Source organism: Desmodus rotundus, chromosome 1 (genome assembly GCF_022682495.2).
Source record: "Desmodus rotundus isolate HL8 chromosome 1, HLdesRot8A.1, whole genome shotgun sequence".
NCBI lineage: Eukaryota > Metazoa > Chordata > Mammalia > Chiroptera > Phyllostomidae > Desmodus > Desmodus rotundus.
Window position 1 is genome coordinate 18,104,306 of NC_071387.1, and position 17,026 is coordinate 18,121,331.

Genomic DNA, 17,026 nt, shown 5'->3' on the forward strand with positions numbered 1-17,026 from the left:
ATAGTACAACTGATAGCACAGAAATACAAAGGATTGTAAGAAATTACTATGAAGAACTATATGCCAAGAAATGGGAAAACCTAGATGAAATGGACAAAATCTAGAAAAATATAACCTTCCAAAACTGAATGAAGAAGAAGCAGAAGGCCTGAACAGACCAATAACACCTGATGAAATTGAAACAGTCATCAAAAAGCTCCCGACACACCAAAGCCCTGGTTGGTTTCACAGGAGAATTCTACAGAGCATTTAAGGGAGAGCTAACCCCCATCCTCCCCAGATTATTTCAAAAACTTCAAGAAGATGGAAGACTCCCAAACTCGTTTTATGAAGCCAACGTCATCCTAATCCCAAAACCAGATACGGACATAACAAAGAAAGAAAACTTCAGGCCAATTTCGCTGATGAACATAGATGTTAAAATCCTCCACAAAATATTGGCAAACCGCATCCAGCAATACATTAAAAAGATCATACACCATGATCAAGTGGGATTCATCCCAGGGATGCAAGGATGGCACAATATTCTCAAATCAATAAACATAATACACCACATAAACAAAACAAAGATAAAAGCCACATGATCATATCAACAGATGCAGAAAAAGCATTTGATAAGGTACAGCACCCATTTATGATAAAAACACTCAGCAAATTGGGACTAGAGGGAGCATTCCTGAACATGATAAAGGCCATATATGAGAGACCTACGGCCAACATCATACTCAATGGACAAAAACTCAGACCTTTCCCACTAAGATAAGGAACAAGACAAGGATGCCCTCTCTCACCACTCCTGTTCAACATAGTATTGGAAGTCCTAGGCACAACAATCAGACAAGAAAAAGAAATAAAAGGCATCCAAATTGGAAAGGAGGAAATGAAACTGTCACTGTTTGCAGATGACATGATAGTGTACGTGGAAAATCCTATAAACTCCACCAATGAAATTACTCGATCTAATAAATGAATTTGGCAAAACAGCTGTATACAAAGTCAATACTGAGAAATCAAGGGCATTCTTGTACACCAATAATGAAACATCAGAAACAGAAATCAGGAAAAAAATCCCATTTGATATAGCAACAAGAAAAATAAGGTACCTAGGAATAAGACTAACCAAAGAGGTAAAAGATCTGTACTCAGAAAACTACACAACACTGAAGAAAGAAATTAAGGAAGACACAAACAAATGGAAGCATGTACCATGCTCATGGATTGGAAGAATTAACATCATCAAAATGGCCATACTACCCAAAGCGAGGTGTAGATTCAAGGCAATCCCTATTAAAGTACCCATGATATATTTCACAGATATACAACAAACATTTCAGAAATTTATATGGAACCACAAACGACCCCGAATAGCTGCAGCAATTTTGAGAAAGAAGAACAAAGCAAGAGGGATCCCAATACCTCATGTCAAACTGTATTACAATGCCACTGTAATCAAAACAGTCTGGTACTGGCAGAAAAACAGGCACATGGACCAATGGAACAGAGCAGAGAGCCCAGAAATAAACCCAAGTCTCTATGGTCAATTAATATTTGACAAAGGAGGCAAGAGCATAAAATGGAGAAAAAATAGCCTCTTCAACAAATGGTTTTGGGAGATCTGGACAGCTACATGCAAAAAAATGAAACTCGATCACCAACTTACACCACACACAAAAATAAACTCAAGGTGGATAAAAGACTTAAATATAAGTCGTAACACCATAAAAGTCCTAGAGGAAAACATTGGCAGGAAAATCTCAGACATTCCAGGAAGCAACATCTTCACAGACACGTCCCCTAAAGCAAGGGACATAAAGGAAAGAATAAACAAATGGGACCTCATCAAAATAAAAAGCTTCTGCATGGCTAAAGAAAACAGCATTAAAATGAAAAGAGAACCAACAGTATGGGAAAACATATTTGCCAATGATACCTCAGACAAAGGGCTGTTCTCCAAAATATATAAAGAACTCACACGACTCCACTCCAGAAAGACTAACAACCCAATTAAAAAATGGGCAAAGGCCTTGAACAGACACTTCTCCAAGGAAGACATACAGAGGGCCCAGAGACATATGAAAAGATGCTCAGCATCACTAGCCATCAGAGAGATGCAAATTAAAACCACAATAAGGTACCACCTCACACTGGTCAGAGTGACCAACATAAACAAATCAACAACCAATGTTGGAGAGGAGGCGGAGAAAAGGAAACCCTAGTACATTGTTGGTGGGAATGCAGACTGGTGAGGCCACTGTGGAAAAGAGTATGGAATTTCCTCAGAAAACTAAAAATGGAACTGCCCTTGACCCATCAATTCCACTGCTGGGATTATACCCTAAGAACCCTGAAACACCAATCCAAAAGAACCTATGCACCCCAATGTTCATAGCAGCACAATTTACAATAGCCAAGTACTGGAAATAACCTAAGTGCCCAACAGTAAATGAATGGATCAAAAAACGATGGTACATTTACACAATGGAATTCTATGCAGCAGAGAAAAAGAAGGAGATTATACCCTTTGCAACAGCATAGATGGAACTGGAGAGCATTATGCTAAGTGAAATATGCCAGGCGGTGAGGGACAAATACCATATGATCTCACCTTTAACTGGAACATAATCAACAGAAGAAAAAAGCAAGCAAAATATAACCAGAGACATTGAAGTTAAGAACAATCGAACAATAGCCAGAGTGGAGTGGGGAGAGGATAGTGGGGAGAGGGGTTTTCCGGAACTACTATAGAGGACACAGTGATAAAACCAAGGGGGAGGGTGGAGGTGGGGTGGGAGGTGGGTTTGGCTGGGGTGGGGAGGAGGGGTGGGAGGAAAATGCAGACAACTGTAATTGAACAACAATAAAAAAAACAAGATTCTCTTCTTCCCTTTAATCTTCAGTAATGTAATTATTAGGTGCTCTTTTGTGTGCTTCCTTGGGTCCAACATCTTTGGGACTCTCTCAGCTTCCTGGACTTCCTGGAAGTTTATTTCCTTGACCAGAGTAGAGAAGTTCTCCTCCATTCATTTTCCCAATAAGTTTTCAATTCCTTGCTGTTCCTCTTCTCCTTCTGACACCCCTATGATTTGGATGTTGGAATGTTTAAAGTTGTCCTGAATGTTCCTAAGACTCTCCTCATTTTTTTGAATTCTAGTTTCTTCATTGTGTTCTAGTTGAATGTTTATTTTTTTCTTCTGGTCCCAACAGTTGTTTTCAGTCTCTGTTTCCTTCTCTTCACTGTTGGTTCCCTTTATTTCACTTTTTATAGCCTTAACTTTTTCCTCTCTTTTGTGACCATACTCTGGGGAGTGGTCCAGGAGGGAACAATGTTGACTGCTCAGCTTTGGGCTGGCTTTCAGTCATTTCCCCCACTACCCATAAGCAAAATGTGTCCTTCTGGTGCTGATTCCCAGGTGGGTGGGTTTGTGTACATCCCAAGAACCTGTGGTCTCTCCCACAAACTTCCTAGAGACTGGGATTTCCCCCACCACCTCAACTCCCAAAGGATTTTTCAGTCAGAGGCTTTGAGACTTCATTTTCCTGCACTGAAACCCTGGGTTGTGTGGTCTCTCTCGCTCCTCAGTTCATCCCTCTGGTTCATCTGTTTGGAAATGTGGGACTGCCTGCTCCCCCAGCTGACACCTGGCCTGGTCCACCTGTTGCCACCTTGCCTTGAGTCCTCTGCACCCAGCTGACAGTCTCCACCCCTTCTACTGGTGGGGATGAGTGTTTCTATGTTAACTCCTTGGTTGTTTGACTTCCCTCATTTCTGGTTGTTTTTTGTTTTTAAATTTGTTGTTGTTATTCTTTTTGTTGTTCAACCAGACAAAGTGTATACACCTGTGCCTCCATCTCAACCAGAAGTCAGAGTGTACAAGTTTTGTGGACCAGCCATGTACCTCTAAAATGTTGTGCTGTGTTAAATGTGTCTCTGCGACCCAGAAGATACCAGCTGTTGTTCCTAAAAGTGATAGCTTCGAAACATTGTTCTGCTGCTCACAAACCCTCTATGATAGCTCTGATTGGCTCCTCGAAGAATAGATGGTTGCTGGCTGACCCCTGGGTAAAGAAAGACTGAGGACGGGTGAGCCAGCCAGTTGAGGAGAGAGCACTGCCTGTGGAGAAGACCTGGTCAGCAGCCTGAGAGCGATGGCCCAGCTGCCAGGCTCCTCACAGCAGCCTTTGGATTCCCATGGATCTGTTACACTTGAGTTGTTATGTACAGTTTCTCTCTGACACCCGTGAGCACTGCCATCTCTGGACTCTTGTGAAATACTCAGTCTCACCCCCCAACAACGTTCCATCCCCGTGTGTCACCTCACACAGAGGACTCCTCTGAGCCCCAAGCATTAGGCAGTGCTCCTTTCCCACATTCCTGGACTGACCTCTCATGTTTATTTCTTTACAACCAGGACTCACATCCCTGAAGGAAAGTGCAATGAAGCCAAGGTGTTGATTTTGTTCCCTCAACAGCCAACACCTGAAACAGTGCTTTGCCCCATCCACAGAGGCTCTCCACGTGCATTGCCTTCATCGGTGGGCTTCTGTGACCTGCACAGGAAAGCCTTCTGACCTGTGTGACCAATGTCATGTGAAGTGCACATGTCATGTGCACTAGAATTTTTTAAAGCTCTCTGGGTGGTTGAAATGTGCAGCCAAAGTTGAAACACATCCATGTAGGATGGGATGCATTGGTTTCACTTCTTCTCTCTAAAGGAGAGTCAAAGAACTGGAGCCGTGGAGACAGGGTGTCTGGAGCTGCCCCACACAGCGCTCTGGAGGTGGGTGGTTGCAGGTGGATGATCACAGATTCCCCCAGGTGCTCATAGAGACTCCAGGGAATGGCTTAGGGCTCCTCACTGGTGACCTCTCCAACACCCCTGGCTCAGGTTTATCTTCAATGTATTTGGGCAGGCACCTGGGGTGGGCATTACCTGGAGACTGAATTCATGCTCCGAGGACATCTGCAGGAGGCCTGTGGTCTCTTGGTGGCTGAACATGTGCATGGCAACTGCCTTCTTCCAGGTGCTGTAAGAAAGAGCCAGGTGTCCAGAGTCCAAGACTGAGTTGGTGCTAAGAGTCCATGGGACAGATTGGGAGGCCTCTTTCAGAAAGCCTGGGACTTGTGCTGGCTTCCCCAAACTCTCTGCTGGCGAGAGAAATGAGCTTGGCATAGAGCATGAAAGAAAAGGCAGCCCAAGGAGGCTGTGAGGAAACTGGGAAGTATGAGGCTCCCGTGGGCCTCCCCAAGGGGATGCTTGTAGCACGTGGGTGTCTCTGGACATTGGCAGGAGTTGCAAAGGTTAGCGTTAGGGCCTGTAGAGGCCCTGCATTGGTAGAACGTGAAGTTAGTGTATCGTTTGTTAGAGGTAGTCCCCGAAATGTGTCTTGGAACCACTAGCATTTGCTTATCAGAACTCATGGCCCATGTGGGAAAGTGTAGAATCTGGACCAGGGTGTGGTGGTCAAGTAGATGCAGCTGGCAGTGTGGGGATGCTTTGGAATCCTCACTTAGACCCAGGGAACTCCACTGCCTTTAGGAACTTAGGAAGCAGCATCTCCTGTAATGGCCCAGGGCCTCATCCAAGCCTCCTCTGTGAGGCCTGTGTCAGCACAGGGCTGGGAAGTGGTTAAGTCTGTCTACCAAAGATAGGCATTTCCCTGATTAATGTCAGAAATGAAAAATCACGTTCATAAGAATCAGAGGTTCCATGTGCAAATGCCAACTGCAAAGTCATTTCCCATTGTTAATGGTAGCTTACTGAGGTACAATCGATATTCAACTGCACATATTTAACGTATATACCACACCCTAACCAGTGTTGCTCTGTGGGTTTGGTGTTGCTCCATGGACCCTAGGTTGCTGGTTCAATTCCTAGTCCCTTCCCTTCTCCCTGATGATAGATAAATAAATAAAGCTTTAAAGAAAGGAAGGTATAAAATTTGATAAGTGTGTACAGGGAGATAACCATGAAACCGTCACCACAGTCAGGACAGTGAGTTTACCCATCCTTCCCTGCAGTTTCCTCTGTGCCTTTGTGATCCCTACCTCCCTCCCTCTGTGCCACTCAAAGCCCCAGGCAACCACCAGTCACCTTTCTGTGTCTAGAGTTTGCATTTTCCAGAGATTATATAAATGCAGTTTTCAGTGTGTACTTTGTTGTTGTCCTGCCTATTTTCACTCAGCATAGTTATTCTGACATGCTTTCATGTTGTGTTTATCAATAGCCTCTTCCTTTTTCATTGTTGGATCTTGTTCCCTTGCATGGGCATACCACCAAGTATTTACTCATTTCTGTTGATGGACTTTTTCTTGGTCCTACTTTTTGGCTATTGCAAAAAATTCCTTTGAACACTCATGTACAAGTGTCTTCATGGATATATGTTTACATTTCTCTTGACTTATAGCTAGGAGTGGAATGGCTGGGTCACGTAGTAGGTCTGTGTTTAACTCTTGTAGGAAGCTGAGCTACTTTTCTAGAGTGATGGTACCATTTTATGTTTCCATCAGCAGTGAGGGGGACTTCCAGAGTCACCATTTTCTCACCAACGCTTGGTAGTTTAAGTCAGAAAAGTTATAATGTGTTACAGAAAACCCAAACTTCCCAACACTTTCCTACAATCCAAGTGAAAGACATTAAGTGCCTGCATGAAAACAGTAAGCTAGTGTTTTCACACAGGAGACTTCCTACATTGCTTCTTCATCTCCCATCACCAACCTTGTTGCTTTGTGTTCCACAAGCCTGTGATGGTTTTCTTAGAATGTCAGAGACACAATCACTTTGGCTGATTATTCTGATCCTACCATTGTGTTTGGCATGTAACTCTAGTTTTTCACACACATGTTTAAAAAGGTTGCATTAGGTTTTTTTTAATGTAAACATAAGTTTTTCCCCAAACAATTGCCAAAATCCTTATATTGAGAAACACAAATATTCGATGAATATTTGGGCATTAAGAAGGAAACCTGGGTGGGAGAATAATCTGTGGCACATGCCTTCATTTCTCCTTCTCTCTGTCTCTATTTTTTTGTGTGTATACAAAACACAGAGATATTGCTTCACTTGGGCAGATCCCTGACTCTACAGGGAGACACGACATCAGGAAGGGCATGGGAGTGGGTGAGGAATGTTCTACATGCAGGAAGGAAAGGAGGGTGTTCTCCCAGCATAAATGTACAGACAGGAGCTGAGCTGAATTGACGCATGCAAGCCTCCTGAGCCTCCCTCCCTGGTCACTTGCTCTTCAGGGTTCACCCCCTAGTGGGGATCTAAGTGGGGATCTAAGTGGGGACCAGGGCCAGCTAGCACAAGTGGCCAGAGAGAGAGGGAGGTAATCACTCTTGGACTCTGCTGTGGGAAGCCTGCTCAGTGCACACATCCTCTTGCCTCTGGCTGGCCCTGTCCATCCTTCCACCATCCCCACCCTGCCCAGAGGCCCACCAGGACCCAAGAAATATAGATGCAGCAACCAGGTTTCAAGTTTTTGGGGGGGAAAGCAGGGGATCAGGAGGTGCCGCTCAATTCCTCTTGTTCCTAAGCCCCAGCTGAACATGCAGAGCTCAGTGGGAGTGTGGGAGTTGGTCAGAAAGACAGAGAAGGTCAGATCAGATGAAAGTACAAGGTGAGGGGCAGGGGAAGGGCGAGGATGTGCATGCACACTTGGGGGAGGCACCAGGCACTCACAGGTTGTGGCAGCACTGCAGCTGATCAGGTTTTTGTCCATTGGTGGAAGGCAGCATGCTCATGTCACCATGTCGTTGTCAGGGGACTTGTCCTGGGCTGTGTGGTCTGCAATCTCCTTCTGTGACATGATGCACTAAATCTCTGTGAAAATGTTCCTGAAAGCTTCCTGTACAGTGGTGGCGTCAAAGGGAGAGGTCTGGCAGAAAGACAACGTGTTCTCTGCAAAGGCAGGGGCCTCGTCAGTGGGCACGGCCTGCAGATGGCACAAGTCGCCCTGTTGGCCACCAACATGATGATGATGTTGCTGTCAGCATGGCCACCCAGCTCCTTCAGCCAGCGCTCCACATTCTCCTGTGTCAGGTGCTTGGTGATGTCATATACCAACAGCACACCCACTGCATTGCAGTAGTACGTGGAGGTGATGGTGCAGTTTCCCTACTGGCCCGCAGGGTCCCAGACCTCAGCCTTGATGGTTTTGCCATCCACCTGTATACTGCAGGAGGAAAACTCCATGCCAATGGTGCTCTTGTTCTCTAGGTTGAACTCCTTGTGGGTGAAGCGGTCCAGCAGGTTGCTCTTCCCCACACCCACGTCACCCATGAGCCCCACTTTGAATAGGTAGTCATGCTAGCCTTCCCAGGTCCCATGTCCTTGCATACCAGCCCATTTCTCATTTTCTCTTGGAACACACAGTAGGAGTGCCACAAAGCAGAAATTTGCAATATGGAGCTCTGATACAGATGCAGAGTCAGGAGGGGGTGGGATGGGACAGAGATGGAGTAGCCAACAGTGGCAGATGGCCCTCCTCTTAGCAGCATGGCCCAGTTCATCTTGCAAACCTGGTTGCTCATAAGCCACCATCTGCTCTCAGAGACAATCAACAAGACAAAAGGCAGTGCACAGCCTTTGCCACCATTAGTCAAGCTCAGTTCCTCAGTCCCACATGCAAGACACCTCCAGCCCGTCCATGGTGTCTAAGGATATTCAGACCTGAAAATACCAGTCACTGGGTATCCATTGAGTGTGAACTAGGCAGGATCACACAAGGGGCTGGGAGGACTTTGAAAGCAGACCATAGATAGGATGCCACAACTTCTAGGTTCACCACCCTGTGCCCAGCTCCTCCTGTGACACAGGCCTCTTTCTGTTCTGGGAGATGCAGAAGGGGACCATTAGCGCAAGGCAGAAGTGAGCCATAGCTTTTAAGAAGCCTCAGCTGTGGGCACAGGAGCCTCAATCACAACATTCTTCTCACCAGGAACCCACTCCCCACATGCTCTCCACATCTCCACACACTGCCTATTGTTCAAGACCCCAGCCTGTCCCCAACACCCACCTTCCCAGGAATAATTCTCTGACCCCACCAGCGCAGCAGTGCCAGACGTTAGTGTGAGGATTCTACACACACCATCTCATTGCATCCCTACAACCATCTATAGACAGGTACCATTTCCCCATAAGGGGACACTGAAGCTCTGAGAGTTAAATTTGCTCTCATGGCATACAAGGGACAGAGATAGTAATGAAACTCATGTCTATATGAATCAAAAACCTGTGATCTTAACCACTTTCCATGTGATGCCACATCCACTTCAGAAAAGGGGCTCACCCACTCTGCTGACCCACAGTGGTCCAGACCGGTCCCACCTAGTTGGGCTCCTTCATCAGCTTGTACAAAGAAGTGTGTGTATGGATGACATCTTCCATCTCCTCACTTCTTTGAGAGACCTATGGCATATGGCGAGGTGTACGTAGTGATGAAACATTGGTTCGTTCATTGTGGTTGGATTCAGACAACAAAGAAAAGGAGTTAAAATGTGCTCAATATCAGACAGTGTACTTTCCAGAAATTAATTTACCCAGCCCTAATCTTATCGGCTCTATGAAAATGCTTCATGACAGGTACTGTCACCTTTGGTACACACAGTTTCTTTCTCTCTTAGGCCGGTTACAATGGAGTGACTCATCCACTGCCTCCCATCACGTGAGCAGTGGAACCTGGGATGTCCACACACCCATTTCCCAGTGGTGCTGCATTCTCGCCGCACTTAATTGGCTTTCTGATTTCACAGTTAAATCTGGTTCCAAATGGCAGCCTTTCATGGCATCCACTATCTTTGTGTTTCATTTTGTTTTGAGAGTGTGCTTTGAGTAATTTCAGGTCACTAAGTAGATCTAGAAGAGATGAGATGCACAGGAACAGTTTTGGCCTCCCATCAATGAATACAGACCGTCCATTTACAGACTACAGACTGTGAGGAGGAAGGTGGGCCCCCCCCCCGCCCCAGACAGAAAACTGGGTCCAGAAGGAATATAAAGGCAGAGGCATGTGGTACAGAGCCACCGTCAGGGAAAGACTCACTCTTAGTGACTGTCACTGAGTTGGTGTCGTTCCTCCTAAGATGAAGCTGCTGCTTCATCTGTGTCTGGGGCTGACCCTGGTCTATGCCCACCACCAAGGGAGCCATGATGTTGTGACATGCAACTTGGACATGTCACAGGTAAAGTCGGGTGGGGGGGAAGGGAGTATAGACTTCGGAGTGGTTTGGGGTATTCTGAAGTGAAGAGGCCCTCCTGGAGAGTGAGGGTTTTTGATGTTAGACCAAGGGGGTGGTTTCTGACCTTGGAACAAATACAGTTGTACCATGTGGAAAGATGACAACCCTCAGGGACCTCCGTTCTCACTGCAGGGACAGTAGAAAGAGCCCTATATGGGGTGCCAGTCCACCTGCGTTCTAAATCCATTTTACATTACCACTATGAGGCCTGGCCCAGAGCCAGAGTTCAAGGAGACAGGGTTCATGCAGTGTTTCATCTCTTCTTTTCTCTCCCAATCACTTTACTGATTTATTGCAGATTTCAGGGGAGTGGCACAACATTCTCTTGGCCTCGGACGTGAAGGAAATGATAGAAGAAAATGGTACCATGAGATTGTTTCTGGAATACATCCAGGCCTTGGATAACTCTTCTCTGTTAATTAAGTGTCATAAAAAGTAAGTATGGCAATTTTGCTTCTGGAAAGAAGCTGGGTATCACCTTGGAGTTTTACACACACACACACACACACACACACAATCATGCACATTCCTGTGTGCACTTCCACTGTGGGCCTATGTCCAAATCAGAGTCCCTTCTCAGGCACTGACCCTCGACTTGATCAACCTGAAGATTTCTAGACTCAGAGATAAGAATTGCTGACAAGAATAGGTTTAACTGGGAGTAGAGGAGTTAGGGCAGAGGGGTCCCGAATCATATGTAGTGTGACAATGTAGTTTAGGGAAGAGCATAGGATGGGGATCAAGAGCCTGGCTCTCTCGTGAAACTATCTTTTACTAGTTGTGTGAACTAGAAATTTTATTGCTTTCCACTCCAATTGCCCCTTGGGTAAAAGAAAATGATCATAATTGTCTGCTATGGGTTTTTTCTTTTTTGTGTGAGGTTTGAGTGAGGCAATGTTTGTACAGCATTTGTCTGAGATGCTGACACATCTGAGCCTTCAGCCAAGTATGTAGACAGGTAGCTGTGTCAGTAGTGATAGTGGGAAGTGGTGGGAGAGGAATAGTAGTACCAGTAGTTGACTCATTCTTAAAGTAGCAATAAAGTACAACAGGAAAATAAAAGTTGTTCCAATGTAATACCAAAGGTTTTTAATAGTTTGTTGAAATGGGACTCTCAGTTTACAGGTAGAGTGGGAGGGAGCAAGCCCCTGGTATCTCACAGGCACCAATCAGCTCATTCTGTCTCCCAGGATTGATGGAGCATGTGCTGAACTTACTTTCATTTGTGATGAAACAGAAGAGAAGGGTGTATATAGTGTTACCTGTAAGTACACATTTTAAAAAGTCTTTGTAAATTCTACTTCCAACTGCAAGAAATTGACTAAATCCCAATATCTTCAGGATGGAGATCAATTTTGGATTAATCCTATTTGGGTACTATACATGAGGCCATTGAATAGCCAATAATCTCTAACTATTTGGGGGAACCTTGTGTGTAAAAGCCAAGGCCTGGCATATAACCATGAGCATAAGATGGCCATGTGGTCATATGTACCCCTGGCAACAAAAGAAAACTGGCCCACTAAAGAAGTAAATTGTTTGGAGAGCTTCTGATTCAACACCCACTGTGATGTTGCTGGACAAGGTGCCACTATGTAATACCAGTGGGGCTCCTAGACAGGACAGAGACACACAGTTGGCAGACATGACCGAGGGAGGGTGGTGGGCCTCAGGGAAAGTACTATAATGACAGGAGCAGCTGTGGCTCAATTTTCTACCACTAGGAATCAAGGTAGCACGGGTTGTCATTTCCACTCTTAGAAGTCACCAGATGAAGCCCCAGAGGCAAATGGAAGGCTTTAATATCACTTTCACCTTTCCAGGATATGCACTTGAATTAGTTTTTGTAAAAGGAAATATTTAAAGATTTCACTTGCTTGCCATGGACCTAAGAAGTGCTGACTTGGTTTCTGTTTCCTCTACAGACGAGGGATACAATACGTTTCGCATAATTGAAGCAGTCTACAATGAATATCTTATCCTTTATGCCTTGAATTTCAATAATGAGGAAAAAACCCAACTGATGGGGCTTAAAGGTAGAGTATCCTCATGCTGATATTCACCTTGGAGTGGGCTGCAGATACAAAGATTGTCCCATTCTTCTCCTGTGCCCACTGTACTCCCCTGAAGAGAGGTGCTCACCGTGCGTAACGCCCAGGCTCGGTGATGGGAAGGTGATGAGATCTCTCACCATGCAGAAGGACATCCTAAAAATGTCAAAGTCAACACCAGCTAAAGCCCCTCCCTCACTTCCGCCTAAGCACCAGTCAGTACCATCCATCCCCATCATGTGTCCCCTCTGCCCCAACAGCCTCCATGACCAACACAAAGTCACAGCCATAACTGTCACTCTTCCCACAGCCCGAAACCCAGATGTGCGTCCAGAACTCAAGAAAAGGTTTGAGGAACTTGGCAGAAACCGTGGAATTCCACAGGAAAACATCCTGGATGTAAGCGAGGATGGTAAGTTTAGCTCTCTCTGGTTTGCTCTTCCTGAGTCCCTGTGTTACTGATTGGAGAAAAGCAAGAGAAGGTAACACCTCCAATGGGTCCCCTCTGTCCTATCCCAGAAAATCATTCAGGTTCTGGCTGGGAAATCATGGGCTGGTTGTTAACTGTGCTCTTTTCTGCCTCTGCAGACCCATGCTCCGAGTTACGAGGGAGCCCTGGTGCCCAGGACTCCAGGTGGGTGATGTCTGATGGGGCAGGGGTGACCCAAGGTTACTGCCCTCCAAAACCAGCAGCACTTCATGCCCAAAGATTATAATACAGACATTTGGTGAGGAAGCTTGTGGGGTGAGCTTGAAATTTGGAGTTGGGGGTTGTGGTTCAGCAGCCACTCCTTCATGAGCTTTAGAGCAGATGACCTCACACTGAAAGGAGGAAACAACTATGTGCACCTCACAGGGTCACTGAGTGGATGCCCTGCTGCTGAGAAGGCCTCAGGAATTGATAATGTCCTAAAGTCATTAACACTTAAAATGTGAAATAGGGCAAGAGTACCAGGGTGTGAGCATAAATCCCAAACACACTTCTGGGATTGGCTCGTCTTCCAAGGCCAGAATCAGGGGTCTCCCCCTCCCATTTCCAGTAATACTGTCTTCCTTCGATTTCTGCACATCCTTCACTTCTTACCTGGAAATCGATCTGTGTGACCTTCCCGTTGTGCTACACCTGCAAAATAGGCCCTGAATTTCCTCATGTGTTTCCTCCTGCAGCTATATTGTGGGGCTTTTTTCAGGTAACATAAGGAAAATCTTAGCATGTGGCACTTGCATAAAGCCAGCATTTCATAATGGTACCTATGATGTTGCCATTCTTTCTTGACTTATCAAACATTCTGTAAAACCCTTAAGCTGAAAATGGTAGAACCAGCCTGGGGTCGTCCACTGGGGCCTCCACTGAGTGCTCTGTGTTGTTTGCAGACTCAGTACAAGGACGTGTAAGCCGGGAACAGTAATAGAAAAGGAAATGTCATTGTCCCAGTGTCCTCTTTCCCCTACTCTGGCAAGTAGCCTGGGTGAGAGAGCAGGCTGTTACCTGCATCTTCACCATTGTTCTCTGTAATGGAAACTCTCTTTGACTTCAGTTCTGTCCAGGAAGTGCTTAATGAGTTTCTGCCTGCTCTCTCTCCTCTGCTTATTTAGGTCCGAGTGAATGCTTCCTTCCACGGGCCCCATGTCTTCTTGTGACTGGAGCTGTGACCTGATTTCCAGCACTATCGTCCAGAAAGGCATTATCTCTGAATCTTCAGGATTTTCTCTACATGTCTAGAAACTCAACTCTCCAAATACCAAAGGTTTTCTCCAAATTTCCAACTCTCCATGCCATTCCCAGGAGAACTCTACCGTGAATAACACTTTCTTCTAGCTGCTCAATAAATCGAACATCTTGCAGTCAGTTGTGTGACCTTCTTTGTGCAAGTGAGAGACCTGGTGCTGACAGCACACCAATGAGGAGCTCCTTGGCCCTGTTCCCGTAACGTTCCTCTGGCTTCTCAGAATCTTCCTGGTTTGAGGATTCTCACACTTCCACAGTCATTCTCCATCCCTCTGACCACTGCCTGCCCTTTGATTTGCCTGTTTCTTAGTGACCCGATAAAGCCAATAAGGAGCTGCCCCCCAGTGTGCCCCATCCTGAAATTCTCCTTCTCGGGGCAGCACTGAGAGATAGATGCTCTGAGGCTGACCCAGTGTGCCACGTGTGAGGGCCCGGCCTCTACACCCAGCTTCTCTACACCCCCAGGCTAGGAGGGAGTGGGTGTCAGAAAACCTCCTTCACCACCACTGGTGTCTACTGTGCACATCTTCTGTGAGATGCTAGTGTCCCTAAATGTATTAAGAATATAAAGTTCAATTTAAATTGGGGTGGAGGACCCTTCCCATTCTGTACAGGTGCCCTGTCAATGTAACAGTACCCTTTCCGGGCAGGGCTACCTTGATGGTTCTCACTGACATGGAGCCACAGGACTTGAACAACATTGTTTTCTCCTGGGTATGTAATACTTGGTCTTATACCCATGAACAGTAATTCATTTCCCTTGGGAAGGACATCCTCCCCCCTACCTATCCACAACCGTAGGGCCATTTGTACAAGATTACACTATGTCCATGCCACTGAGGCTCCCTGTCCTAACAGATATCATTATCAGCAACGTAAATGCCAATTATCCACAACAAGTTAAAGGGAATGTACTAGATCCATATTAGCATGGTTTGATCTCAAAACAATTGCTGAAGGACACATACGTGCAGCATGATGCCATTCACATAATTGGTAAATAACACAGAGAACAAGGGGAAATATCATTTGTGGACCCATGTCTGTGCGATAATGCAGGGCTTCTCAGAACATGCACACTTATCACCTGGGGACCCTGATGAACTGCGAGCTCTGAGTGAGCAGGTCTTGGTGGCGTGTGAGACTCTGCTTTCTAACAGGCTCTCAGACATGCCTGTGCTCTGTACCTTGGGTAGGGTGACTGGGGTGAAGGGACACTGTGCTTCTTACCTTCTTTATTTTCAAAAGATTTTTTTCAGTTTTAGAGAGAAGGTAAGAGAGAGAGAAAGAGAGAGAGAGAAACATCAATGTGAGGTTGCCTCTCATTCACCCCTTACTGGGGATCTGGCTTGTAACTCAAGCATGTACCCTGAATGGGTGTGACACCATTTACCCTCTGGTTCTCAGGCTGGCACTCAATCCACTGAGCCACAGCAGCCAGGGCTCCTTCTTACCTTCTTCAGTGCATAAATGCCTTGGATTCTTTTGCTTCACCTGGGTGGTGGGACCTCTCAGTTGTACTCCTGGACTCCCATAACCTTAAGATATTCTAGCCCACAAGTGGTTGTTAAAATGGGTGTTTCCATGGAGACACGAGGGCTGGCACCTCCCATTCCACTGTCTTGTCATGACAACCCAGGTCGGTGATTATTTCATGGAAAGACACACAAGGAGAAAGACACTGCATTCCACTCTCAAATTTGATTTTCTAGGATATCGAATAACCCAGGAATCGAATGAAAGTTATGGCGAAATCAGCCTTCAATGCGAGCGATGCCACTGCTTCTTGGTGCACTTTGCTCAGGGATGGAGGGCCAAGCTCACAGTCTAGGCCCCATGGGTATTTTCCACCATGACCTTTAAATGCTAAGTTTTTCTTTTTTAATTTTTAGTTCCGTGTCACCCTACCATCACCTCTGTGTCCATCAACACATTCTTAGGATGGAAAATAAATTGAGTTGGTTAAAGAAAGAGAAACAAAGCTGTTGTAAAGCGCACCACAGAATAAATCCCAAACACAGGCCAACATGAATGGAATTTCTCACTAGGTCATACATGCTCAGTTCCTTCTGAGAGTTCCCTCTGCCCGTGCACCAGAAATACAGTGAGGAAGCTCTGGTCTTGGCATCCAGCTGGATGGGAGAAATGGGTCCTGCAGTAGTTTCTGGATTGTGCTGGAACAAATCACCAGGAACTTAGGATCCAAAACACCGAGTTTATTGTCCTGCAGTTCTGGGGGTCAGACATCTGACACGCGATTTCCTGGACCAAAACCAACGAGCCCCGTGTCTGTCAGCATACTCAGATCATCTTCTGTGTCCTTTCTTAGCGTGTAACATTCTCTCCTTGGTAGTTTTCTTGTGTATTCTTGGTTCTTAATTGCTATGTATTTTCCCCAGTTTGTTTGTTTCACAGTGTAAAGTTTGTATGTTGAGCATTAGCCAGCTGGACTCAGTTTAGAGGAGCCCAATTTAGTTGGCAACTTCCAAATGATCATATTCTGAAGGCAGGTGAACATTTGCCTTCTTCTCCCCATCAGGCCTGAGCAGGGTGTTGCCCTTGGTCACGTCAGTGTGATAGAGCTCCGTCACTGCCTGTTTGGCCTGGTGCTTGTTGGCCTTGACACCCACAATGGACACAAGTGTGCCATTGTCTTCCGTCTTCGTCATGGCTCCCTTGGTGGACAGGGGGATACGATGATGGCAGTGTGGTGAAGCCTGTGTCACCTGGGGGCGGAGACTTAGGCTGCCTCCTGAGCCACACTGTCTTTGGCCCTCAGAAGGTGGTTGACGTGCAGACTTTGTTTTTTTGTGTGTGTTTGGGCAACTTTCAGCACTGCTTTCTTTGCCTTCACACCCTTTGCTTTGTATTTAGGAGTGGCAGGGCCTACCTTGTACGCTCTGGGCACCATCCTGGGGAAAAGACTGTCTTTTTGGTTTTTTAACCATGAATTGTTATCATGAGTTTTTGCTGGTATAGAGAAATGCTACTGATTCTGGAAAGTAT

At 45.9% G+C, this 17,026-nt stretch overlaps 1 protein-coding gene, 1 long non-coding RNA gene and 1 pseudogene across 2 annotated transcripts; 2 read left to right on the forward strand and 1 right to left on the reverse strand.

Moving 5' to 3' along the window:
• Nucleotides 1-7,678: 7,678 nt before the first annotated feature.
• LOC128780603 (ras-related protein Rab-11B pseudogene) lies at nt 7,679-8,651 on the reverse strand (annotated as a pseudogene).
• Nucleotides 8,652-10,013: 1,362 nt separating this feature from the next.
• Nucleotides 10,014-12,753, forward strand: LOC128780607 (major allergen Equ c 1). Its single transcript, XM_053921861.2, has 5 exons — nt 10,014-10,183; nt 10,539-10,675; nt 11,431-11,504; nt 12,166-12,276; nt 12,602-12,753. The coding sequence occupies exons 1-5, from the start codon at nt 10,085-10,087 to the stop codon at nt 12,751-12,753; spliced, it is 573 nt and encodes a 190-aa protein (XP_053777836.1). The 5' UTR covers nt 10,014-10,084.
• A 122-nt stretch (nt 12,754-12,875) lies between these two features.
• LOC128779704 (uncharacterized) lies at nt 12,876-14,140 on the forward strand. The gene is made up of 2 exons (XR_008425792.2): nt 12,876-12,925; nt 13,888-14,140. It is a non-coding gene; the product is annotated as an uncharacterized lncRNA (long non-coding RNA).
• The last annotated feature ends 2,886 nt before the right edge of the window (nt 14,141-17,026 follow it).

Excerpts from the sequence above, each read along its gene's own strand:
- LOC128780607 (XM_053921861.2), top strand. The coding sequence starts at position 10,085 with ATGAAGCTGCTGCTTCATCTGTGTCTGGGGCTGACCCTGGTCTATGCC. Across the intron at positions 10,676-11,430 it reads TTAATTAAGTGTCATAAAAA|GATTGATGGAGCATGTGCTG; the intron begins GTAAGTATGGCA and ends TCTGTCTCCCAG. Across the intron at positions 11,505-12,165 it reads GGGTGTATATAGTGTTACCT|ACGAGGGATACAATACGTTT; the intron begins GTAAGTACACAT and ends TTTCCTCTACAG.